We start from the raw sequence: 26,833 nt of genomic DNA, 5'->3' as shown, positions 1-26,833 counted from the left end.
AAATTAAACACTTTATTCCTGCTAATGACTTGAAATCAGTGGTACAATCATTGATCCTATCTAGACTCGACTATGGTAATGCCACTCTCCTAAAGTTCACCTATCCCCTATCAAATCCATTTTTAACCTTGCTGCCAGGCTTATTACTGACTGGTTTGATCACATCTCCCCCATCCTCAAAGACCTTAAATGGCTTCCTATTGAAGGTAGATCCACTTACAAGACTGCTTGCATCATGCATAAAGCCCTCCATCAAAACACCCCATCTTACCTCTCTGATAAAATACCCTGACTGAATAAATCCCCTCTACTTTTGTCTCACCCCCTTTCCCCCATCAAATTATTTCATTCATGACCCCCTTCTTAGCATAGATAACCATCTTCCATCTTCTTTCCCCTTACCCCTTACACTCCACAGTCGCCTTACACTTTCTCCCCCCTCCTTTGCTTTCTTACATTACTACTATCTTCAGTACATTGTTAAACTTATGTTTTCCTAGTTAATTTTCCTCATTTGAAATGAACACTGTTTGCCCTGTTTTATTACCTCAATGTATAAAAGTTAAACTGCAGTTCTGTATTATCAAATCCATTAAAGTGCTCTGATGCTCTTGTGACCAGCCAGCACTATATAAAACCTTTTAAGTAAATACATAAATGTATTTATCATTTATTTATTTATTAGGTTTCTAACGCGCGACAGCTACCCAAGAAGGGTTTCCCGGCGCTGAGAGACACTATATTCATGAGCAGATTGTGCAACTCTGAAGAGGGAGCAGGAGCAACTTACTGATTAAAGAGCCATGTTTTGATGGCTCTGCGGAAGTAGTTGTAGCGGGTTTCCAGACGTAAGTTCAGTGGGAGAGCGTTCCGTAGTTTGGGGTCCAGCAAAGAGAAAGATCTTCCTCCAATCTTTGCTCTACGCACTTTCGGCACTCAAAAGAGGCATTGAGATGCTGACCTAAGACAGCGAGCCGGCATATAAGCCTGCACGAGGGATTGTAGATATCTTGGGGCATTTCCCCATTTAATTCTGTGCATAGGGCTCAATGTCTTGAATTTGACACGGTTTTCGATTTTCAACCAGTGGAGTGCCTTGATATTTCCAGATATTCTTTCCCTTCTGTGACACTTGCAAAGTAGTCTAGCAGCGGCATTTTGGACAAGTTGGAGGCGTCTCATGACTGCTTGTGCTGATCCCATGTATAGGACATTGCCGTAATCTAAACGGGAGGTGATCAGTGCATTGACCACTGTCTTCTGAGTGTCTTCTGGCAACATCGAGATGATTTTTCTGAGCCACCGCAGAATGGTAAAGCAGGTGGCAGTTACATTGGTAACTTGTGGCTCCGTGGTTAAACCATTGTCAATAATAATTCCCAAGTTACGTACTTGGTTTGACGGGGTAGGTAGTGACCCCATTTCAGAGGGCCAGTGTCTGGGATTCCAAAGGTTGTGGTCTGGACCCAATATTAGAACCTCCGTTTTGTTACCATTCAGCTTGAGTAAATTATTACTCATTCAGGTTGCAATTTTTCTGAGGCCGATTTGTAGGCAAGAGGAGGCGTACTGATCACCTTTAGAATGTGGAAAGCATAGGAAAACATGTTTAATCCTCTATCTTCCGCAATCTGGGCAAGAGGGGTTACCTACAGGTTAAAAATCAGGGGACTCACAACTGATCCCTGGGGGACTCCATAGGGGGATCAATGGATTTTAGAGGTCGAGGTATTGGAAGCAATCTGAAAAGTCCTAAGTGTAAGGAATGATGCAATCCAATCCAGTGCAGTTCCCCTGATGCCCATGGCCGAGAGAGATTTTAACAAGATGGGGTGGGAGATGGTGTCAAATGCTGCCCTGAGTTCCAGAATGATCAGCGCAGCAGAATCCCCTCTATCGACCAGGAGGCAAAGATTTTCCATCACCCCGAGCAATGTTGTCTCTGTCGAGAAACCAGGGCGGAAACCCAATTGGGAAGGGTGTAGTAAGTCGTTTTTCTCCGAGTACTTGGCAAGGTGACCGTGGACGTGTCTCCAAAATTTTGGAGAAAGCAGGTAGTAGTGATATAGGACGGAAATTGGCCAGGATTTTGGGGTCAGCCGATGTTTTTTTTAGCAGTGGTGAGACCATTGCGTGTTTCCACATAGATGGAACCTTTGCTGTGGATAGGGATAGGTTCAGGGTCTGACATATTACAGAAAGTTGCGAAGTGTCAAGAAGTTTTAGTACTGAGATAGGGAGGGGGTCGATCGGGGAACCTGATTTCAGTTTCCTCTAGATGGCTTGAAGGTCCTACATTTTTAGTTCAGGCCAGGATAACAACGGCTCATAGGACAAGTCTATCGGGCAGGAGGTGTTCACCTCACTGGGATCAGGCTCTGGATGCGTTTTGGCCTGAGTCTGTTGCTGCATGACAATATCCTGATAGATGGTCTCAATCTTGTTTGTAAAAAACAGTGCCAATTCTTCACATTGAACATCGTTCAGCGGAAGAGGTTTGGCTGTGGTGTTAGCACCTGCTAAGTCCTTTACTAAATTGAACAGTATTTTAGATTTGTCTGAGGCCTCGGCGATGGTCTTTGCCACGTAGGTTGTCCTAGCCACGGTACAGGCTTTGTGATAAAGTTTAAGTTCATTTCTGTAGATCGTACCAGCTACACTGGAATATTCTTTCCTCCATAAGCGTTCCAAACGTTTGCATTTGGATTTTATAGCCGTCAGTGATTCATTATAGCATGGCGCTGGAGGGTTGTGTGTTTTAAGTTTTTTGTGAGCCTGGGGCAGGCATGTGTCTAAGGCTCCTAACAGCCAATCGTTAATCTTAGTGGCTACTGTCTCAATATCTTCCGTATTAAATATCTCGCCCACGGGGGCGGAGTCTAGGACGGAGATGAGATGGTTTATATCCAGCTTCTTCCAATTCCTATCTCGAAGCAGTAACGGCGGGCTGGATAGCCTGCAAACCGTTGGATTGGGTACGCTGAAATTAACTAGAAAATGATCAGACCAGTGTAAAGGTAAGGCAGGAGGGCAATGTGACAGGGAGATGCTGGAAAAAATAGGTTTCAAGAGATGGCCTGCTTTGTGTGTTGCTCCCGAGTTCCACAGCACAATTTTCATGGCCGCAAGGTCATGGATTAAATTACTGCCTAGTTTGTTTGATGGGTCATCCAGGTGTATATTTAGGTCATTTATGATAGACAGACTGTCATAGTTGATCCTGACAGAGGCAATCCAGTCCACGAATTGGGTGGCCCAAGCTTGGGCGGGACCAGGTGGTCTGTAGATCAACAGACCAATGAGAGTGAAATTAGGGTGCAGTTGTAGTTTGAAAAGGGCCGTCTCAGAGGCAATTAATGGAATTGATTCCAAGGTGCAATGAAATGATTTTTTTAAAATGACTGCTATGCCTTCCCCCATTCCGATGACTCTGTCTTTTCTTATAATTGCAAAGTTAGATGGTAATGCTTCTGCAATATCAGGGCCCGCACTATCATGTAGCCAAGTCTCAGTGAGAAACAAGGCATCCAATGTATCTTCCGACAGAAGGTCGTGGATGTCTCTTTTATGTTTGCAGAGAGATCAGCAATTTAGGCTGCCTAGAAACCACTTCTGTTTAGGCTGGCAACTTATGGTAAAGCGTTGGCAGCACTGAGGGACCTCTAGATGGAAGTTGCAGGATGGGCATGAGGTAGAACTCAGGCGGTCATTCTGTAAGATCTTACAATTATGTTTATCGGGGAGTCTCAGAGAGTGTAGCATGTCTGATGAATAGGTCCGCAATGATGGACCGTTTTCTCAGGGGTTTAGGGCCCCGGGCCTGGCCTGGCGCGGACGGGCGCAGACGGGCTTGCCTTAGGCGCACCTTCGGCGCGCTGACGGCGCGCCCGCTGCTCTCGTCCGCTGCGCGTCCAGGGAATGCACATACTTATAGATAGGTGGGGGCGTGGCCTCAAGCAGTGGGCTTGGCCAGGGCGTTTGGCACGCGATGGCGGCGCTGTTTGTGTCCTACCCGTAAGCGATAAGGTCCGCTGTACGGTGTGATCTCCAGCAGCGTTTCCCAAGGGAAAGTGCTCAGGGGTGAGTGGCAAGTGATTTTAAAACAAGTACAAAGCAATGTTAAACAGATAAACATACGAGCAAGTACTCCCGGCTTCCGCCTCAGGAGCTTAGGTGTCAATAGCGCAACTAGCGCTCAGCGTGCTTATCAAGCCTGTGGTGGAGTGGGCGTGGCCTCAAGCAGGGGGCGTGGCCAGGGGGTTTGGCGCGCGATGGCGGCGCTGTTTGTCCCTACCCGTAAGCGCTAAGGTCCGCTGTACGGTGTGATCTCCAGCAGCGTTTCCCGAGGGAAAGTGCTCAGGGGTGAATGGCAAGGGATTTTAAAACAAGTACAAAGCAATGTTAAACAGATAAAAATACGAGCAAGTACTCCCGGCTTCCGCCTCAGGAGCTTAGGTGTCAATAGCGCAACTAGCACTCAGAGCGCTTATGAAGCCTGTGGTGGAGTGGGCGTGGCCTCAAGCAGTGGGCGTGGCCAGGGGGTTTGACGCGCGATGGCGGCGCAGTTTGTCCCTACCCGTAAGCGCTGTGGTCCACTGTACGGTGTGATCTCCAGCAGCGTTTCCCCAGGGAAAGTGCTCAGGGGTGAGTGGCAAGTGATTTTAAAACAAGTACAAAGCAATGTTAAACAGATAAAAATACGAGCACGTACTCCCGGCTTTCACCTCATAAATAACATAACATAAATCAATAAATAAATAAAACTCTACCCAAGCAGCAACCAGCATTCTTGTCAGGTGAAACAAAAGCAAACCCTAAACTAACCTTTGCGTAAACTACTGGCAGATTAGCACAAAGCAATCAGGCTTACCTTAGAAGCAAGGTGTAAAGTATTGATACAGAATTTCAGCCTGTGTTAATGGTAAAACACAACACAAGAAAATCCCACACCAAATTTAGAAAATTAGAGTGAATTTGTAATAAACTATTTGACCCAAAATGCAAAAACCCATTTAGTAGTATTGGAGATGTGCAATTTTAAATGTTTTATGAAAGTTAAGCTCTAAGAAGGAAAAAGCATCACCCACAATAGTTGGGGTCCACGTTCAGGATGATTGTGATGAAGTGAGTACTGGATACAGGACTGAATTCCGTCTGCTAAGAACGTACCTTCTTACCGAGGGCATTGAGATGTGAAGTTCTTCCATGGAGCTGCATGGAACAGCATTTAAGAGCAAGGCCCAGGCATCGAGGTGCATCATACAGCAGTAGGTTGATGGGCCGTTTTCAAGGAGATATATCATGTAGGTAGAAGCATTTGTGTCGAGGGAGTCATTGTAGCTTGCAAGGATTTGCGCTGATATTCGGTGACATCAATGAGGAGCTGCGTTGTGCTGGATCAGAGTCAAAGCTGAGTTGTGCCGGATTGAGGTGCATCAATGCCCTTCAAGAGGCACCAGTTTCGAAGAAGTCTGTTGTGTCCCTTTTGCTTAGAACAGGTGGCCAAACAATTGACCCGTGGACCCTAGGAGATTTACTGGAGTTCTGGGTCCACACAGGTAAGCTGGATTCAACATGTCGTTCACAGCAGCAGAAGAATCCTGGTACAGCAACGGCAGGCTGCGTGGCAAAAAAGCAGCCCTTGATCGGCAAGCTGATTAGCAATGCAGACTTCACAGCTGGGCAGTCCTTCTTCCTGGCAGAGTCCACAGGTCCTGAAGTAAGGTTATGTTAATTTTGTATTTTTAAAGTGAGCAGGTACTCCCAGGAGTGTCCCGGTGCTTTGCAAAAAAAAACACGTAACAGAAACAGAAAAACTCCCAAGGCAGAGACATCTGTAATCTGATGAGTTAGGACTAAAGGTCCACTATTTATACCTCATGGTGGAATTTTTTAATGGTTTTTACCAGGTGAGGTGTGGAATTTTCTGCCTACTGCCCAGGACCCAGCTTGTCTGGGGGCAAAGCATACTAGTATCAAACCCTTTTTGTGTTTGGTCACGCAGAGCATTTGTGATGTGCAAGTGAGGTAGCCCCCTATTGAAGCCAGAGACTTACCATCCTGTTGACACATATTCCCCCTTTTTCTCACCATCTGGTAGCAATACACAAAGACCAACAGCCAGCTACCCTCAGTCATGGGTTTCAGGGTACATGCTGCAGACACCAAAGGGTTAGGACAAGGAAATGCCAACTTACTAAAAATGTTATAGCAAACAAATGATGAAGAGAATGCTGTCAATGCAAACATTCTCCACCAGTCAAAAGATCTGGGTTCAATCCATTGTTCTTTTGCCCACTATGCCACCCGAGTATAGGTTTAAATATTTTTATTATTATTGAGAGACAGTGCAATGTAGTACAATAAGCAGTTTGGTTACACCAGATACGAGTAGTAATCCTCAACGGAGGCATGATGTTCAATGCAATACTGGCAATAACAGCAGTGTACAACCTGTCGGGGATGAAAATGCACTGTACCAAGGAAATAGTAGAACTAGGAAAATCCTGGAAAAACTTCTGCCCTCCCTTAACCCAACCCTCCCTTCCAATCCCCCCTTTGTCCCCCCTCCCTCCACCCAGTCCAAAGCTCCCATCAAACTCCTTACGGCTCAACCATGTAACTTCTGAGCTTCTCATGTTTCGAATACCTAGGGGTCAGCAGCTATGGGTGACGTCAGGCGCAACAGCCTGAGATATCTAGGACAAGTTATCTCCGTGAATTCAGTCAGCAGTAGTGCTCTAAATGACTGCCGGAGTTCCTCAAACTGTTCCCCCTTCCCTTCTGCGGTGAGTGACAGCTTCTCCATACCCAACACATGCCACATCCGGTGGAGCTAGCTTGTGGTGGTGGGGACATTGGCGGTAAGCCAGTGTGCAAGGATGTTCTCCAGAGCAGACCCAATGGCTATGGCTGTTTGACGGCCCTACGAGAGCGCAGTGGGTAAGTCAGTGCATTGGGAAGGCCCAGAATGATATAAGCAGGAAAGTGGGGTATTTATATCTGGAAGTGTACGTCCACTTCATCTAAGATGTGTGTCCAGTATGATTGGATGAGCAGGGTGAATTTCCTGTTGGCCGATGCTCGGACTTGCGGCTGCAACGCCCAGTGACGCACCTGCAAGTATCTCATACCCTCTGTTTCGCAGAGGTTATATTCTTGCTTAAAGAGCTGGAAAGGAAGCTCCCCTTCCGAGCTGTATATGTGATACATGAAGCGGCAACCTGCCGGTCTCCAGTGTGCGAAGACCCCTTTAGCCATTCCCAGGGTGAAGTCAGGGTTGTCCACCAGTGAGCGGAGAGGGGAATTTGGTCAGGCCGTGGAGTGTGTTAGTCGCGTCCCAAACTTCAAGGGGAACCCGGGTGATTAAGGAAGCATAGAGGTTGGGCGGCCTATAAGCTCGAGGTAAAAACGGTATCTCTTGCAGCGGACGCCCCACCATCGCCTGATCCTGAAAGAACCAGTGTTTGTCAGACTCCCACTTGCTCCACTCCAGCAAATAGCACAATTGGGCCGCTTGGTAGTATTTGTACAGGTCAGGAACGCCCAAACCTCCCTCCTCAGGAGCCAAAGTGGCGAGTGTTCTCTTCAACCGGGGTTTCCGACCCTGCCAAATAAATTTGGCTAGGTCCGATTGGGTTTGTCGTATCCAGCCCACTGGAGGCCGAAGTGGTAGGGCACGAAAGAGATATACAATTTGTGGCAGGATGGTCATCTTAACTGCAGCAATGAGACCCAGCCAGGATAGGGGAAGATGTCGCCACCGATCCATCTCTCCTCAGATGCGGGTGGGCAAAGTAGTGTAGTTGGCCGTAACCATTTTGACTAGAGTCGGGGTGAGCTGAATTCCCAAGTATGGAACTGTATCTGTAGCCCATTGAATGGGTTGAAGGGTCTGCAGATAAGCTCGTGTCGAGGCCGTAAGGGACAGGTCTAATGCTATAGATTTGTTTGCGTTCATCCTGAATCCGGACACCGTGGCAAACTCCTCAAGCTCAGCAACCCACGCCAATATCACCGTCCGTGGATGATCCAGGGTGAATAGGACGTCGTCCGCATAGAGGCTGATTGTTTGAAGATCGCTGCCAAATTTGATGCCAAGAGCCTCCTAACGCTGCCGGATCCGATAAGCGAGGGGTTCCATGTAGAGGGCAAAGAGGAGTGGCGACAGTGGGCACCCCTGTCTCGCCCCCCTCTCGATGGAGAACGCGGTCGATGTATAGCCATTGACTCTCACCACTGCGGAGGGCACGCTGTTGCAGTTGAAGATTAGGGCTAGAAACTTCTCTCCTATCCCAAACTTGGCTAATACCATTTCTAGGTAGGGCCAGTGAACCCAGTCGAACACCTTCTCAGCGTTGACTGCCAATATCATGTATTCCCCAGGTATTCGGGAAGCTTTTTTGATCAGGTGGGCTACTCTCTTAGTGTTACCAACTGTCTGCCTGTCAGGGTCAAAGCCCGCCTTATCGGGGTCTACTAAGCCTGGCAGATGGGCGGCCAGATGCATGGCGAGGATGCCAGTGTATAGTTTGAGGTCCACATTAAGGAGGGAAATTGGTCGATACGCCCCACATTTAGTTCTGTCCTTCCCTGATTTTGGAATGACAGAGATAGAGGCGCACAGGAGATCTGGTGGGATGGCTCCTGGGTCTGTGAATGAATGAGTGAGCAACGGCGCTAAGGTGGTACAGAACGTTTTGTAAAAGGAGGAGGAGTAGCCGTCCGGTCCAGGCAACTTCCCCACCTTGAGCCGCGCTATCGCAGCGACCACCTCCTCGATGCGGGTTTCCCTCTCTAGCCATTCCAACTGTTCCAGTGCCAGAGATGGGAGTATGACTGAGTCCAGATATCTAGTTGTGGCAGCGACATTCGGAGGCGTGCCCCCGTAAAGGTTAGCATAAAAGTCTCGGAACGTCTCCGCTATTTGTGCATCCTCTGATACAGTGGATCAGTCCGTGCGCGTGATTCCCTTCACTTTCTGATCTTGCCGGGCTACTCTGAGCCGATTGGCCGGTAACCGCCCACACCGGTCTCCGCCGGTGTAATAGGCATGTTTCAGCCTCAGTGCCGCATATTCTGCCCGGTCCGTGTCGAGAACAGCAAGGTGACCCCGAGCCACCTTGAGCTGCTTTCAGACTCTTGGGGCCCCTGTCTGCTGGTGCCTGCGCTCGAGTTCCTGCACCTTTAGAGTGAGCTCCTCTCTTTTTTCCATTCGCATTCGGTTGTCGGCCGAGGAGATTGCAATAAATACTCCCCGATTGACAGCTTTCAATGCGGCCCACTGGGTTGCTAGCGTGGTGTCGGGGTTCGCATTGTGCTGCAGGAAGTCTTGTATGGATTCCAGAACCTGTTTCACCATGTCCCGTCTGTGCAAGAGCGTGTCTCGGAGTCGCCACACTCTAGGAGACGGTTGAGATGGCGTGATGGTAACAGTCATGGAGACCGGGGCATGATCCGACAAAAATAAGAATCCCATATCGGTCAACGAGGTGAGTGAACTCACCGGACTCGTCACTAGAAGGTGATCTATGTGTGCGTACGATTTGTGCACCGCAGAGTAGTGGGAGTATTCTCTTTCCCCAGGGTGCCACTGCCGCCATAGATCATGTAGATCAAGGTCACGTAGCCTGTCTGTGCAAGCGGCTGAGAGGCTTCTAGCGTGGAAGGTGCGTGGGGAAGACCGGTCTAAGGTTGCGTCAAACACAACATTCAAGTCCCCGCCTATTATAATGTGTCTATCCGAAGTCGCCGCTATCTCTGTGAGAGCAGTGTGTAGGAATTTCTCCTGACCTTCATTGGTACTGTACAAAGAACCTATTGTGTAAGTCACTCCCCCCAGGACCACTCGGTACACTAGGAGTCTGCCCTTTAGCTCTACTATTTTGTGGAGGACTTCCCCCTTGAAATGTCTTGCTACTAGAAGTGCTACCCCGGCAGTTTTAGTGGTCCCGCAGGAGGAGAATTGTCCCTGGAACGCTCGTGAGCGAAGCCTGTGACAATGCCGGGCCAGCAGGTGCGTCTCCTGGAGGAGGCAGTTATCCGCGTGTGTACTTTCCAAAGAGGAGAGGATCGCTCGCCTTTTAACTGGGTTGTTGAGACCCCGCACATTAAGTGTCAATACTTTAAAGGTGTGTGGCATCGTGATGTGTGAGATGGTGGGATGAGGCTATGGCATCCCGAAGCGACCCATATTAATGAATGAAGAGGCTTCCCCCCGGACGGCAAATTCCGAGCAGTGTTGAGATGCAAGCAATGTGTGTATACAAGAATTGAGCTCTGGACTCCCCCCCAACCCCTCCCCAACTCCCCCTTGACTCCCTCCCTAACCCCAACTGGCAAGTCCCCAAAGAACAACATTGTCCTGGACCGGTCACAAGTTCGTGGAGGCCCATAGGTCAGGTCAGTATTGGGAAGCTTGGCGCCGGCGACCCTTCAGCCCCCAGTCTCAGGTCAGTGTCCCAGACCTGTGAAAGTTCAACGTGGAGGAATGTGGCAACAGCAGCCCCAATGGCCCCCCGGCCCCCTTCCCCCTCCTTTGTGAGTATAATGCATTAAATCAACCCCCAAACCTCGATATGTCAGTCAGAGCTTGTTGTGTCCTTGACCACCTCTTGGATAGCCACTGCCGGTTCCTGGGCTACTGTCTCTGGGTCGGGTTTGAGGCCCTTCTTGGGATGGCGTCGCCTCCATATTTGCTGCCACCCATCAGATTGCGATGATGAGGGACCCTCGTGTAGCAGCCACTGTGACATTCCTCCAGGCGAATCATCCTCCTCAATGTCGATGCCTAGTTAGGTGTATGTGTGGCGGAGGGATCGCATCTGATGCAGGGCCCCCTGTCATTTGAAGATAATCTGAAAGGGATGACCCCATGAATATGGTATCCCTTTATCTTGGAGAAAGGCCGTGACTGCACAGTAGGATTTCCGCTTCTGTTGCGTGATGGCCGAGAGGTCTTGAAATAAGGCCACGGAGTGGCCTCGGAAGCTAAGAGGTTGCCTATGGTGCGCCTCTCTCAGAATACGTTCTTTCAAAGGGAAATCTGGAAGAAAGACCAGAATGTCCGGTGGAGGGGCAGGGGCCATCATCGCCAGACCCACTCTGTGTGCACGGTCTATGCGGACCTCGAAGTCGGCTGGCTCCCCGAGAATCTCCCTGAAGAGCTCCTGCAGGCAGCATGACACGCTGTTACCCTCGGCTTTTGAAGGAAAACCCCGCACACAAATGTTGTTCTTCCGGGAACAGTTTTCAAGGTCCTCCGCGTGCACCTGAAGGTCCACCTGATGTTCCTGGAGCTGGAGCACCTCCTGCCGCAAACATTTTACTTCTTCGCTGCGTGCTTGGTCTGCGGTCTCTACTGCCGCCACTCACTCACCCAGGCCATCCACATCCCTGCGCAATTCTCTTTGTTCCCCGGCTAGATCTTGCTTCAAGGCCGTAAATTAATTGCGCAGGGTATTGAATAGGGATTCCAGGAATGCCTTTGTGATAGGGGCACTCCTGTCTTCCTGCGGTGCAGTGTTGGCCAGGGTTGTGGGCGAGGGAGGTGTGCGAGTCTTCTCCCCCTTCATGGCGCTCTTAGCCAGCATGTCTGGTATTGTGCGTCCTGCCCTGCATCCTGTGTTGGCCATAACCCCCGCTCACCGGGGTGGGGCGGGAGGGCCCTTCTCCAGCCGGGCGGGAGAAAGGGAGAACGTTCTCTAGGGGCCCAGGCAGAGAAGCATGGGGCAAGTGGGCATAGGGGCAACGCCCGTGAGGGTCTATCTTGGCCAGTTCCAGATGGCGTCGGGCAACGGGGTACAAACAAAGGGATTTTCCACTCACCACCAAGCCCGATGTCCCGTAGAGCGATGGAGGTGCCTTCGGGTGGCAAGAGTTGGCGGGGCAGCTATACTGGGCACCACCGCACTCGCGTGCTTCTCCCGCTTGTGGTGCAGGCCTCCTCGGGCGTCAGGACCAGGCCCATGTGGCTAATACAGCCGACCCGGTCTGGTAGGGCCAGTCCTTCGATGATGGAGTACTCGCGACTGTCCGGAAGCTGAGAGCAGTGCCAGCGAGGACGCCGGGTGCAATGCAACATGCTTGGGCACCAAGGATGCGATCCCTCCAGCCGCCGCCAAGCAGGTCCGAAGCCGGGGACTCAGGTGCCAGGCCAGCCACTCTTCGTATGCCGCCCACAGGCCGGCCGAGGGCAGACGCCCTTATTTTGTGTGTCGGGCAGCGTAGGGGGTGCACCTGTGCGCTTCTGCGCTGGTATGAGCTGGGGGGCACCAGACGCTGGAGCAGGACCTCACCAGGCCCGGTCCCCAGCAGCGCGCATATTTGTCATCGAGTCAGGAGCAGTCTGTAGGTTGTGGGCTCTTGTGGTGGTGCATCGGTCCCCAGGTGCAAACGCTGCCCAGGCAGGCCCGCCCGCGCATCCAGGAGTCGCCAGGACCCTCCCTATCTTCTGCGGCCCACCACCGCCAAACCAGGCCCGGCACCGGGGTCTCAATTTGGCACCAACCCGGCGGAAGAGCCGGCAGCAGGCGGGTAATCCCCGGGCTCAGGACCAGGCCCCCCGTTGGCGTCCATGCACGGGCCCAAGATCCAGAGCAGTCCGCAGGCTGTGGTCGCTCTGGAGATGCGGCGTGGAATCCCCGCTCGGTCATGCCTCCGCAGGACCAGGTCTCGTAGGCATCCAGGCCAGGCCCGACGTCGGAGCCTCAAGTAGCGGAGACCGGCCGGAGTCGCACTTGGCCCCCGGGCCCATAGATCGCCCATCGCTGACCTCACCGCTGTGTCAGAGGTCCAGCAGCCCCTCGATGTCTCCGGCAGGGCAGAGTCTCCCACCGTTGATGCGCCTTCCTGCCGCGAGCTCCGCCGGGAAGACTCAGCTCGGCGCCGCCATTGCACCGGTCTCGCAGGTCTTGGCTGCTATGAGATGTAGGCGCCGGCCGCCACAGCAGAACTCAACCTGGAGTGTGTCGCTTTGGGGCACAACCCCACTGTGCAAATTTGGAGCAGTTTCAGGGGAATTTCAGCTAATTACGGGGTGTTACAGGGTTCAGGGCCGTGGAGCCATGCGAAACACGTCCGTTCAAGCCGCCATCTTAGCCACGCCCTGCCACCCCAGTTTAGACCCAGCCATATGCAAATCAGTCTTGACCTTGTGCTCTGTGGGCACAGTCTAAACCAAAATGCTAGGCCAGGTCCTCCCTGGACCGGAAACAATCATCCTGGGATGGATTCAGGGTATGTCACCCTTCTTCAGCCAGGCTGTCTTGAATCCAGTGGCATAGTGAGCAAGGGACCCATGTCTGGGCATACCCATCAAATTAGGGCGAAAAGTATTACGGCAAAAAAATGATGGGCGGAATGCTGAAAATTCAAAAGATCTTGGTTTAATCCATTGTTCTATTGCCCACTACGCCACCCCTGTTTGGACCCAGCCACATGCAAACCAGTCTGGACCCTGTGCCCCACGGGAACAGTCTAGACCGAACTGCCAGGTCAGGTCCTCCCTGGACCGGAAACAAGCATCCTGGGACCGGTTTCAGAGTATGTCACCCTAGCTTGAATCTACTGGCATAGTGAGAAAGGGACCTCCCTCTGGGCATACATATCCCACTTAGGCGAAAAGTGTTACAGCAAACAAATGATGGGTGGAATTCTGACAATGCAAACATTCTCCCCCAGGCCAAAGATCTGGGTTGAATCCATCATTCTTTTGCCTACTACATCACCCCAGTTTCTAAAAGTGGCATTTTCAGAATTGTGACTTAAAATCTAACTTTAAGATCAAATAGAGTTTTATATTACAATTTATTAAGCACCAACATAGGCCATCCTAACTGCTCATAATTGAAAGTTACCTCTTACTAGATGTAATAATTAAACCGAATGCTATTCTAATGGAGCAGTAGGTCTTGCCACAGTGAAACACACAAATTTAAGAGATTTTTACCAGTAAGACATACAAAACTTAGAAGAACATGTCCAACTTTTAAAATACAATGCACCCAGCTCTATGGGATGTTTAGATCCTAAATTAGGGGTGACTTATATGTATTAAAAAGGAAATATTAGGACTGGCAAAAAGGTTTATTTTGACAGATCACAGGATGTGGTTACCTGTAGTACCACTTAACAGTACCATTTGGTTGTTCCCCAATTTTCCAGAAGAGAGAGCACTAGCACATTAGCATTGTTTAGCAGTGGTAAAAAGCACAAGAAACGGGAGGGAGGTTGAATGGAAAACGTTTGTGGATGACCCTGCAGAGACGACCGAGTCCAACAGGTAAATGAAGGTCCTATATTTCTGTTTATTGAGAAGCATACACACCAGCATCATCATAGCAAAGCAGCGTCTCTTCAACTGCCTAAACAGAACACCCACTAGAGTTAGAAGCATATGAGGTCCAATATTCCTAGCTACAGTGTAGCAGCATCACAATATTAGACATGCCAATAATCCATAACACTGTTCCCTCCCCCAAAATATTAAACTTTACAGTGCATAGAAAAATATAATCACAAATAAAATGCAGGAAACAAAGCAACAATAACTACCCTTAACAGGCAAGAAATTGCAAATTAAATCTTGTACAAATACAATGAGAGAAGAATTATCTCATTACAAACTCCTTTTGCCAATTAGTCTGACCCTGCTCTTTCTCTTCAAATTTTCAAATAAATCATTATTGCTCCTCAAAATAGAGAAGCCATTCTTTGTTAAGGTTCCATGTACAATGTTTCTCTGAGCATCATTAAACTTCACTAACCTGGAGATACTCCAAACATCATCATAGTCCACAACAGCTACAGTTTCTTTACCTTATTTATACCAAGGGTGCCATGAATCTGGAAATTTGCATGTAGCCAGGTTCTGAGCTGGGATGGTGCAGTGAGCTAAACAACGGTGATGGATCAAGCCCTGATCTGTTGACTGGGTAGGAGTGTTCTGCCTAATTCAGATACTCTGTCCATCACCACCCCCCTTTTCTGAATCGTTTTGTCCACCATAAGCGTGGAAGGGTATGCTCAGACAAGAGTCCCTTGCTCACTGCACCATCAGGATTCAAGCAAGCCGGGCCGAAGACGGCTGTAATGCCCTTTCTTTATTAGCCAATGTCTTTTCAACAGAGCCACATCTACAACCTTCCACTGCTCTCTCACCACTGAATGTTTTTTTTATCAAACCTAGATTTAGGTTGCCTTCTGCTCACACTAGGGAGTCTTCTGGGTCTATGGACATGATCCCTTCCCTGGCTTGATCCAATGATTGAAAGAGCCAAAGTCATTGCCGCTCCACTCCTCTGTCTTGAAGATGTTGGAAACTGAATGGAAGGATTTGGATAAGAGTAACTTTCCCAGGTTTTTGGCCAAACAGTATCCGTTACAGGACTCTGCGGTTAAATATCTGGCCTCAGTGAAGGTGGATTCTTTGATTGCTGGCATGTCTTCTCAGGTTACTGTTACTTCTGAGGATGTCTCCCCAGCAGATCCTGCTGATGAAAAGGTGGATGCAGCAGTGAAACGCAATTTTTATGCTGCCAATTTTACCATTAGGGCTGTTAACTATTCATCCTATGTCATCCAGTCGTTGGCTGACTTGAGGGACCAGGGCGAAGACGTTTCTCCCACTCGGGCACTAATGGAACAACAGGTGTGGCTGCTTTCTGACATTTCCTTGGATTCTGTGGGTGTGGCTGCTTTTACAGCTGGATCTTCTGTGGCAGCTCATCGCCATTTGTGGTTACGTTCTTGGAAAGCTGATGCTGCGCGTTGAACTGGAGTTGAATTGTTTGGTGCTCCTTTGGAGGATATGGTAAAGAAGTCTGCTGAACATCATAAACTGTTGGCTCCGGAGAGAGCAGGGCGTTCATGCTTTTTAGGGGTTTGTAGGGCCTTTGGTCCTGCATGTCAAGGACAGGCTTCTCAGCCCTTTTGTGGAAGGTGACTTGGCCAGAGTGCTCCTTCCTCTGACAAATCCTGGTTCTTTTCCAACTCTTCATCTTAATCTGCTACCTCCAAGTCCTGACTGTCTTGCTCGGGGATCTATGGGGTAGACTGCCTCTCTTTCTGTACAACTGGAGGTGAACTGTATCGGATCAATGGGTTCATTAGGTGGTGTTGGAAGGTTTTAAACTTGGGCTAATACAGACAACCCAAGACTGTTTTCAGGTCACTCCTTAACCAAGGGACTCGCTGAAGAAGGTGGCTCTGTTTGAAAGCATTCATTTTCTTGTGGAAAAGTACGCTGTCGTTCTGGTGCCCATGGAGCAGTGGGGGCTGGGAGTGTACTCTATTCTCTACCTGGTAGAGAAACATACCAGGGACCCTCCCACCTGTGTTGGATCTGAAGTGGTTGAATTGGTTCATTCCTCCCATAACATTCAAGATGGTGTGCTTGCATGTAATTCTCCCTCTGATCACTCAGGGAACTTTTCTGGCTTCCATCGACCAGCAGAATGCTAATCTCCATGTACCAGTCCATCTGAACTCTCAGAAGTTTCTCCGATTCTATGTTATGGGCAAGATTTTTCAGTTCAAGGTTTTACCCTTTGGCCTGTGTTACTCCCCTAGGGTCTGGCCCGACGATAGGTCATTTTCATGGGAGGGGTATTAAGATCTTTCCTTACATGGATGATTTGTGGATTTCTGCTTCTTCTTTTTCTAAGGCGGAGCTCCATGTCCAGGATGTTTGTCAGATCCTGGAGGGTCATGGATTTCTGGTGAATCAGAAAAAGTCCTGACTGGTTCCTTCTCAGGATCTGACGTACATTGGGGCTCACTTTAGGACTCAGGGGCCTATTAGGATGGTGGACAGACCTGCGTCCGTCCGCCACCCCAGAGGAGGAGGGACCGTCCGCAGGGGCAGTGGCGGTCTCTCCGTGCTAATTAGGATGTGACCGCCACCCTGGAAGTCTATCCTGTATTTTTAGCATTGCGGCGGGTGCTGCTTGGCCCTTTCTAACCTCCGTGTCCAGTGGGCTGCCATTTGTGCTTTTCATGGTTTCCCTTCTATGTCTGTGGAGCCCTTGGTTGCTCGTCTCTTCAAATCTCTGGCTTTTCAACACCCTTGTCTGGTGTTGTCTCCTCCCCTTTGGGACCTTCCGTTGGTGTTGCAGGCCTTGCAAGGGGTTCCTTTTGAGCCTTTAGAGTCAGTGAACTTGAAGTTTTGGACACTTAAGGTGGTGTTTTTGGTGGCTATTACCTCTTCCAGACGTGTTAGTGGAGTTTGGGTCTGCTCCTTTTTTGGGATTTTGGAGGCTAGAGTGATCTTGCAGCTAAGGTGGACTCATTCTCACATCATTCTGCAGAGGTGGTCCTCCCAGTCTTCTTTCCTGTTCCTTCATCGGCGGAGGAGTCTCTCTTGCACCTTTTGGATATTAAGCTTGGTTTGATGATTTATTTGTTTTGCATGGCTTCCTTTTGTAAGGTGGACAATTTGTTTGTCACTTTTGGTCTGGCTCGATGCTGCCTCAAGCTGTCTTTTTCCACTCTCAGTAGATGGATAAAGGAGACAATTCTTTTTGCGTATGATACTCAATCTGTGTTTCCATCTCATCCTATTCTGGGGTGTCCTACTCGATCTGTTGCTGTTTCTTGGGCCGCCTTTAAAGGTGTTTCCATGGAGGATTTTTGGAGGGCGGCCACTTGTCCTTCTCCTCATAACTTCATGTCTCATTACCGGCTTGAGATTTGGGGTGGGGCTTCTCTTGCCTTTGCCTCTTCGATCCTGGACTCTGTGGTTTCTACAGATGTGTCTCTCTCCATTGTTATCAATACATTTTGTTTTCTACTGCCCTCCATATGTGGGCTGTGTTTTCTAGCCATGAAGCTGAAATAGCTTTGGTATCTACTCAATGGTTATTACTGTGGTGAGGAAGACGGGAGAGGCGGTAGTGCTTGGTTACTTACTGGTAATCTTCATTACTCCTAGTCTTAGTCTTCCTTACCACAGTATAGTTTCCCTTCTCTCCCGGCCCTGTATTGTGGCTTCATGTCTACGGCTTTGCTTACAGGTTGTACTCTGACTTTCTGTCCTTTTATATGATTGGTTGTTGCCACGGGAGGCCATATTGGAGGGATAGGATGACTAGTATGTTAACTTTTTATTTGGAGTTTCAGTGGGAGCAGAATGCTCACTTGTTATTACTGTGGCGAGGAAGACTAAGACTCGGAGTAATGAAGCACATTTTCCCCATATCATGTTTATGAGGATTTTTCTTTTTTTTAACTCGACTACAGCTCGAACCGCTGAACAGAATTACATAAACTTTGGATGAAAGCTAGATGTTGGTCCAGAAAGTGGGCTTTTTGTGATTTGGTGTAAATCTATTCCACAGTTTCAGAGATATCTAGGTTTAATATTATTGATATCTGGGAGCCAAAAATCCTACTGGAACCCTACTGCAATGTGATTGCCTGCCAATACTTCAACCAGGAAGATTTGACAGCCATCTTGTGACTCAATTGAACCAAGTAACTCCCCCCAGAAAAATTTAAAAAGAAAAGGGGCAGGGTAGATAGTGATACACCCTTGCTTCTAGGCCTCTATTTTTACATTTTCATCAGAATCTGCTAATCCAACAAAAAACGTCAAAAAAAAGCTTGGGCTTCTGCGGTTCATTCATTATCGGTCCTCAGATGGGCCAGGTCCTGGGGAAATTATGCAAATATAGGAGGCGAGGCACATGGTCCCCTCTCTGGAGCTTACTAATGCCCTCGAGACCACAACATCCCCAGGGGTTCTCATTTTAAAACTGTAGGGTCTCTTAGACTCTAAAGCTCCTGGTACCACCACCTACGTGGAGGTATACTTGAAACAAATGTAGGGGTCATACAGATCCCCCACATCCCAGGGGCTGCCACCTCCCAGGGTCTTTAATTAGAAATAATGCGGGTGGCCATGTGGCTGGCCATGTGCCCCCCCGTAGCCCCAGTACTGCCATGTCCCTGGGGCTTTGAGTTGATATATGTGGGGGTGGTATGAACCCACTTGCCACCCCAGGAGCTGTCACAACCCTGGCACTTTATTTAGAAATAATGCAGGGGGTGCTCAGCCCCAACCAGCACTGAGAACCACCACATCCTCAGGGGAAATAGAAAGAAAGGAGGGGCCGCACAGTCTCCCCTACTGGAGCTAACATGTTCCTGGGGACTGCCACTCCAGGCCAGCTACTGCAAAGTCTGGGAGTGCCCTCCCTGGGACACAGAAGTTTGCTATGGCTTGGCGTAGTCAATTGCTTGTAGACAGCATGTTCATCAGCTCACTCTGTTCAAAATCAATGCCAGCTCTCGCAAGAGGTGGGGAGTCGACAGGGTCTTCAGGGGTTTTCAGTCCCACCCAAGGTCCTTCAGGCTCCCCCATGGTCCCCAACAAAGTACCTTGGTGCCCTGAATGGCACCAGGGCACCCAGACTAGAAGACAAGCCCCGAGGATGGGGTCCTGGGGATGAAATCGGCCTGGGAGAGTGGCCACACAGCCGCCTTCCCTTTAACTTTTTTATTTTAAAAATGCCTATCCCAGAGGATTGGGGGCCCTGGGGACGAAATTAGCCCAAGAGAGTGTCACACAGCCCACCTCCCTATTGAAAAAAAGAGCTGGCCATGGGGATGGGGTCCCAAGGGCCTAAAACAGCCCAGGGAATACAAAATATATATTTTAAACAAATGGGCAAGAATACCAAGGCCTGCCCCCTCCACCGCTCTTCAAACTTGCCTCCTGATACACTGCTGGTGGAGGGATAAAGTCCCCTTGGCAGCAGAGTGTCCTTGGGGGCCAACATGCCCTCCTGTTTCCCACATTAAGTTCTACACAGCGGTCTTTGGAGGCCATGTCACCCTTCTCCACCACTCTGAAAAAGCATCTACTGGTTGGGAAATAAATGCCATTTTTCTCCTGAGGGCCTTAGGGTTAAAGTGGAATTTTCCCCCATCCGGTATTGTGCCAGAACGAGCATTTGCAGAGTGGTGTTGAAAGGAGAGATGGCATCCAACAACTCCTCAGCTATCCAGCTGTGCGGGACTTCCTGGAGGTAATAGGAGGGGTCATTGGCAAACAAGGACCCTCAGGAGTAAAGTTTGGGGATGATCACTAAAGTAGGGGCAAAGAGAAAAAGGAAGAATTATTGGGAGCACCAGTTAGCTCCCTTGCGAGCACCATACTGAATTCTGATGGAAGCTGACACAATTCCTTTGCTCCCATGCAAGAGCATAATTTTTCACTGTTCCCACCAGTGCAGAAGCAAATTTATTGTCCAGGCGCGGAAGAGTGGGGCAGGGTATGCCTGTAATCACCAGTCAGTTAACCACTGGGTTCCTGGGAATGGACTAAAAGATTGCTCAAAGAAATGGGAGCCCTGGAGCTGATCTTCAGAAAGGGGCACCACACGCATAATCCCAGTCTCAACAGATAAACACTGGTTCTAGGGAATGGGGTCCTGAGTGCCTCTTTGAGGCTTGGGGGGGTGCAGTAGACCACTATTTTTTTTAATCACATCCACAGATCCATGGATCTTGAAGGGATCTGCGGTGCTGAAAAAAAAATGTTTTGCCCCAGGGAGGGCCATCTGCAGATCCCAACCAGGCCTGTGGAGGCAGGTTATGTTAACTCTGCTCTTATATCTTTTTAACTTTAATGAATGACAGCGGACCGTGTCTCAGTGTCCTAATGTGGCTGTCACCATATCAATCTTGATGTGATGGCAACAAATCAGATCTCACTTTGAGAGCTGTCGGCTCCATGGATTCTCCACAGCATGAAATATACAATGTTTTTGAGCCAAAATATCTCCAAAATTACTGAATGAGATTACACTAATTCATAAAAAGAACACTTTCAGGAGCAGGATCTTGTTTTCTTCTAAATTTGGTATAATTCCGTACAGTGGTTTTGCCTGTAGCTGTGTATAATTTTACTATTGAAAAACTAATAGGAAAAATGCCTCCTGGGACACCCCCTGATTCTCAGCCCCTGTTTGATGGATGATCACCCTAAAACTTTTTAGTTAGGAGCCGGGGTGAAAGACCTTTTTTACCTTTTTTTTTGTGAAGTAGTGTGGCTCACTGGTTAGAGGCGGCAGACCCGAGAGCAGAGGACGGCCCAGGACCAGGGTTCGAATCCCGGCGCGGCAGGTTTCTGGAAAAGGGTCAGCGGACTCGATAATTCTCTCGCCTCGGTGCCCACTCTGATCAGCGATCACACTCGGCAACTCTGGGCATTAGCTTGCCTCATCTTCTCTAACGGCCCCACCAGACCGCCGGGGATGCCTGGTCTCACCGTGGAGATACCCATTAAGGGACCATCTCTCAGGGAAGCCAGGAAGGGTTTCGCAGCGGTCCAAGCGCCTTGGGACCCTCCGGGTAAGTAGTGCGCTATATAAATGCCTATACATACATACATACATACAAAGAGCTCCAAAGAAATGGGCATACAAAAAAAATATTTTTCCTATGGAAACATTGTTAATATAAACTGGGGTTGTGTGCAGTATAGCAGTAAAGATGCTTCATATCATTCTGAGCTACTTTTCACTAATGTTCGTAGCTCTAATTGCATACACGTTCAAAGAGCAATGTGTAAAAAAAAAGCTTAGATGATGACAGGTGCCAAGGTGCTGCAGGAGAGACAATTTTACCGAATTAATATAATATACTCAGACTGATATCTGTGTAAAGAGTTAGCTCTTCAAAGCCCTGCGGAAGAGGGACTGGGACGCTTGTCCTGACAGATCATCTGGGTGGGAGTTCCACAGACTAGCAGCAGCAATGGAAAAGGCCCTACCTCCCCATCTAGCCTTCTTGAACTTTGAAACTATCAGCAGATTTTTACTTGCCGACCTAAGCTGCTTGATAGGAACATTGTACTGAAACAGCCCGTTGATGGAGTCTGTGCCCAGGCCAATGAAGGCATTGTGCATAATGTCATAGAAAATGTCAAAAGTGATGTTTTATGTGAGGTTCCGTGCTTGCTGTGACACTGGATTCAATCCTGCCTGATGAGTGGTGATAGCCCCAAACTGGTCCCAGGATGGTTGTTTCCAGTTCAGGGAGGTACTGCCAATATGGGTGGGGAACAGGGTCAAGACTGATTTGCTAATATATGGGCCTAAACTGGAGTGATGTGGTGAGCAAAATAATAATGAATGAAACCCATAAGCGGTGCATAGCAGCACGTTATATGTAGTTATGCTAACTATTAACTGGGGAATGTGTGTGACTTTTTATATCAAAATGTTTATGTTGTCACTGACATATTGACCTAACTGTAAACTTAATTTAACCTTTTTTTTTTCAAAGGATTCCTAATATTTATTTTTCACCATTGATGTTTTCTGTGAATATATATTAAAATGTAGTTATACACAGGTCTTCTAATAAGAAAATGTTCCTTTAAAAACTGAATGAACTGTGAAAATTCACCAGCTATTAACTTTGTTTCGTTTTTTACGTAGGAAAAAGTGGGTTGAAAAAGAAGAGATACTGAAAAGAAAGATCAAATGTTTTCTAAAATTTGATGTGCTTCAAAGCAATCCATTAGCTCCAGGGGTGTTTCCGGAAGCAGATTGTATTCTTGCTTTACATTGTTTGGAAAAGCTTTGCTTCACCAAGGAAAACTACTGCAGTGCTCTGAAGAACATGTCATCACTCTTGAAACCAGAAGGTTTCCTTGTAATGTTTGGGGTACTTGGAAGCACTTTTCGCATGACTGGAACACACAAGCTTCCAAGTCTATGCATGGATGAAGAATTTTTGCGATGTGCAATTAGAGATGCTGGTTATGTAATTAAATCATTGGAAGTTAATGCACGTGTTGAAAATAATCTATTTTCAGTGTCAGATGCAAATGCACTTTTTCTGCTTATTGCGAGTAAAAGAAATGATATTTTTTAGTGTCCTGGAGTAAGTGAAGTCTCAACATAACATAACTAGGCCAATGCCTAAAAAGGAAGAGAGTTCTTATGATTTATACCATGATTCTAATTGTATTGTTCCCCCCTCTATTCATATTGTACATGCAACAAAATATTTCCTCCATGTTTAGATGGTTAGTTTCCATACATTAGTGCTGTGCCTTAGTTGCTGCTGTTTCTGTTCAACAAAAATAAAATAAATATATACTTGCAATCAGCAATGAATGATGTCATTCATCAATTTTGTATTTTATATGAACAATTATAGCAGAGATTAATAGCTATGAGTGGGTTTTCTGCAGTAGCATTAGATATTGAAGAGGAGTTGATAATTATTACTTTACTGCATTAATCTGTTGATCAGTTAGTCATTTTTAATAAGAAAAATAATGTGATCATCACAGGTTTCTTCTTCAAAAGTGGCAATGCCTAGATGGTTGTACCTTTGTTCGCATTCTATAAGGTGACCTATTAAAGGGAATAATATTACTGCTGTTCTAGTCATGCCTCTGTAGAGAAAGGTGATACTTAATACCCTTTTCCAATTTTCAACAGTTTATACTAAACTAGGAAAACATGTTTTAGTTCACTTTCTTTGTAGTGGACATTTTCTCATATTTTTCTCTTTTTATGTGCTTTAAAGTGCTCCTTTTTTAATTTATTCTTCTAACTCAGGTGGATTGCACAACACAAAGACCATGTTGAACCTTAAGCTTACATGACCCTGCCAGCTCCCGGGCCAGTCGACATAGCCTTTTTTTCCTCAGCATGGGAGAGGGTTTTCCAGACATGGTTCGTCGGAGGCTCAGGCCTCAGGTGTGTAAGTGCCTGTATAAGTGAGTGATTAAATGTGGGTTACTGAATACATGGGTTAGTAAATAAACTGTGTGAATGTCTGTATCAGTCTGTCAGTTGGTGTGTAAGCGGCTGCATGGGTTGGTGGGTAGCTACATGAGTGTCAGTATGGGTTATTGATTTATTGTCTGAATATCTGTATAAGTGTCTGAATGTCTGTGTGGGTTGGAGGGGGTGTGTGACTGTGCATAGATGAGTGACTGGGTGATCCACCCGGTGTAAGGGTTCAAGAGTGTATCTGTGAAGGGTTGTATGTGTGGGTGAGTGTGTGTATGGGTGTATTGGTCAGTGTTTAGATGTCCCAGTGCTACAAGTGTGAGTAACTACATATGTGAAAGTCAGTATATATTACTGTTAAACTATATAAATGACTATATGTGAGAGTGATTGACTGTGAGAGTGCATGTATGGCATGTATGGAAGAGTATGTGCTTGTGTCAGTGATTGTATAATAGAGTAAGTATGTGTTAGTATCTGTATGAATAAGTGAGGTGGTGTGTGAATAATTGTATATGTGAGTAAATGGGAGTGTGATTGATTCTCTGCATGACTGACTATGTGTGTAAGTAATTCTATGGGTGAGTGGCAGTGTGTGAGTGTCTGTATAGGTATATGAGTGCATATGATAATGCGGCATTGATGAGTGACTACATGTGTGAATGACTGTATAGGTGAATGAGTAGATGTAAATAGTCCTAGGAATCAGTGTGTTGGTATGTAGTAACTGGAATTGGTGTGTCTTTGGATTTGAAATGGTAGTCTATAGTTTGGAATGGTTGTATCAACGGTTATATTAGGGTGTGAGGAGGTACATCAGATTATCACATGGATGATGTCATCAGCCACAGCCCCGACCACCACTGGAAGTCAATAAACTCTCCCACCGGAGCTCCAAGACTCCCCAAAGCTGTCGAACCCGCGATTGGCTTAAAATGGCGGCTAAAGAGGACGTCGCCTGACCGGAGCCGACTCCACAGCTGCTCTTCTCCCACCCCGTGAGTTACTGACTCTTATTTGGGCACCACCAAGCTTCTGCTACTCCAGTAATCAAAGCCTCCTCATTGGAGCCCCTTGTCTCCTGCCTCCGCCAGCCCCCTGCCTGACTTTAAAATGTTGGCCAAAGAGGATGTCGCCTGACTAGAGCCTCCACCGGAACCACCTCTTTCCACCCCAAGAGGTACTGGAAGATACGGGGGGCACAAGGAGTTACAGGGGCCCGTGCCCTATCGCCAGTGTGTTCAAATCTTGGGATCTTACAACCGGGACACTTCAGAAAAATAGAAGTAGGACTCCAACAAAGAAAGAGAAAAAAAAGAGGAGGAAGAGAGTAGGAAAGGAAAGGAAAGAAGAGGGGGAAATATAAAGTGGGAAAGGCACAGAATGACAACTCTCACCAACACTGGATAGCAAATGATGCATTAAGAAAATAAATAAATTGTCATTTCTACAACCTACATCTTACACATTAATAAAGTGCTGACCCATAATAGCTGATAACTAGCTCAGCCTTCCCCTCCTGTACTACTGGCTGCCACGGGGAAGCATATCACGGGGAAATGAGATCACCCCCTCCACCTAGGCAGAGGCACCTGGTCTATCTGCCCTGCCCCGACCACCACCTGCACGCCGTTGCTCAGAATAGCGGACCAGGAGGACCTACAATGCCCCACATGATTCCAAATCACGTGTCCTACTGAACCGCCCCTTCGGCCGGTCGCCTGCCCTCCGGGCCACCCCAGCTACTAGCGCCACACCGCTACCTAATCAGGATCCCCCCTCCACCACACCCACGATGGCCCGGGACCAGCCCCCACCCCCTCCTCCAGTCCCACTTGCCCACCTTAAACCTCACAGCCGGAACTCCTGCACCATCATTTTCCCCCCACTCCTCTCTACTAAGTTGCGACGCACTTTCAAGCAGAAACTCATTCGCAATCATAAAGAAACCCTAATTACTGACATCTACCACTCGGCCTCCAATGGACCAACAAAGACGGACCTAATATTCCACACTGAAAGACCGGAATACTGGATCTCCACGATTAGATCGCAGATGCTTATCGCCAAAACAACCTCCACTCTCCACAGCTGCATACTAACCGCGATTCTCCCGTTCAGATAAGCTGGTAGAGGCCATATAACTGTGACCATCTTCACCAATGGCACGGTCCTCATCCAAGCCAACAACGAGAACCTGGAAGCTTTTGACTCCTTATTTCCCGCACTTAGGTCAGCCCTCCCAACCCCCTCTAACCTCGATCCAACGCTGCCTCTGACCACGACCACAACTAACAGAGAAGACCTTGATACGCCCTTCCACGATTCTTATACAGTCCGACAGGCTCCCCCTCACCCAGCCATATCTCACCCCCCACACACAGCCACCCAACATCAGCAGGATACTCAATCCCCTCCCTCTACCCCTTCCTCCAACTACCTCACCTCCCCCCGCCTCAGTCTCCGACAGCCTCCTACGACAATCACCCCCACGCCAACATGCGGCCTTCAGCCAACGAGCCTCATCCCCACGAATCTCCCTACAATTCTCAAACCACCCCTGCCCAAACCTACTCCTGTCCTCCTCCCTACCTCCCCTTTGTCTAAACCTCCTCCCGGCCCCCCCCGAACCCCCCTGTCCTTCTCCCTGACCCCTATCGCCCAACCCACCCTCGCGAACCCTACCACACTCGACCCCACTCCGGATGCCCACATCCCCTCCCTTGTGGAAAACCAGGTCGACACTATCACCCAAGGTTTATCAGAAATCCTCTCTAACCTTGGTATAGTCTGTAACCCCCATAAACCCTCTCCCCAGACCCCCCTCCACGCCAATACCATCATCTCCCAAGGGCCCTTAAAAGCCCTCAGTGCCCAGCCTTTGGATCCCCTCCCCAAGGTCCAGGGTTCCGATTAAAAAAAAAAAAAACAACAAGAGCCCCCTGCACCAGACCCTTGTTCTCCATTTCTTCTCCCACTCCAGCAGGCTCAAAACACCTGACCTCCAGGCTGCTTAGATCAGAAGCTCCCATGTCAGACAGGCAAGCAGCCTTACTAGCCGCCACCTACGACTGCCC

The 26,833-nt window shown here is 48.3% G+C and overlaps 1 protein-coding gene across 2 annotated transcripts in view; it reads left to right on the top strand.

Moving 5' to 3' along the window:
* The window catches only part of LOC147718294 (nicotinamide N-methyltransferase-like), a 57,738-nt gene extending 34,613 nt beyond the window's left edge, over nucleotides 1-23,125 (top strand). For both annotated transcript variants that reach the window (XM_086966682.1, XM_086966683.1), the window contains exon 3: nucleotides 22,446-23,125. In XM_086966682.1, coding sequence (XP_086822808.1) covers nucleotides 22,446-22,884 — 439 coding nt within the window. In that variant the 3' untranslated portion in view covers nucleotides 22,885-23,125. The remainder of the gene's footprint in view (nucleotides 1-22,445) is intronic.
* The last annotated feature ends 3,708 nt before the right edge of the window (nucleotides 23,126-26,833 follow it).

This window comes from Lissotriton vulgaris, chromosome 4_1 (genome assembly GCF_964263255.1).
Source record: "Lissotriton vulgaris chromosome 4_1, aLisVul1.2, whole genome shotgun sequence".
Taxonomy (NCBI): domain Eukaryota; kingdom Metazoa; phylum Chordata; class Amphibia; order Caudata; family Salamandridae; genus Lissotriton; species Lissotriton vulgaris.
The sequence above is the reverse complement of the archived record's forward strand: the minus strand, read 5'-3'. Positions and strand labels throughout refer to the sequence as shown.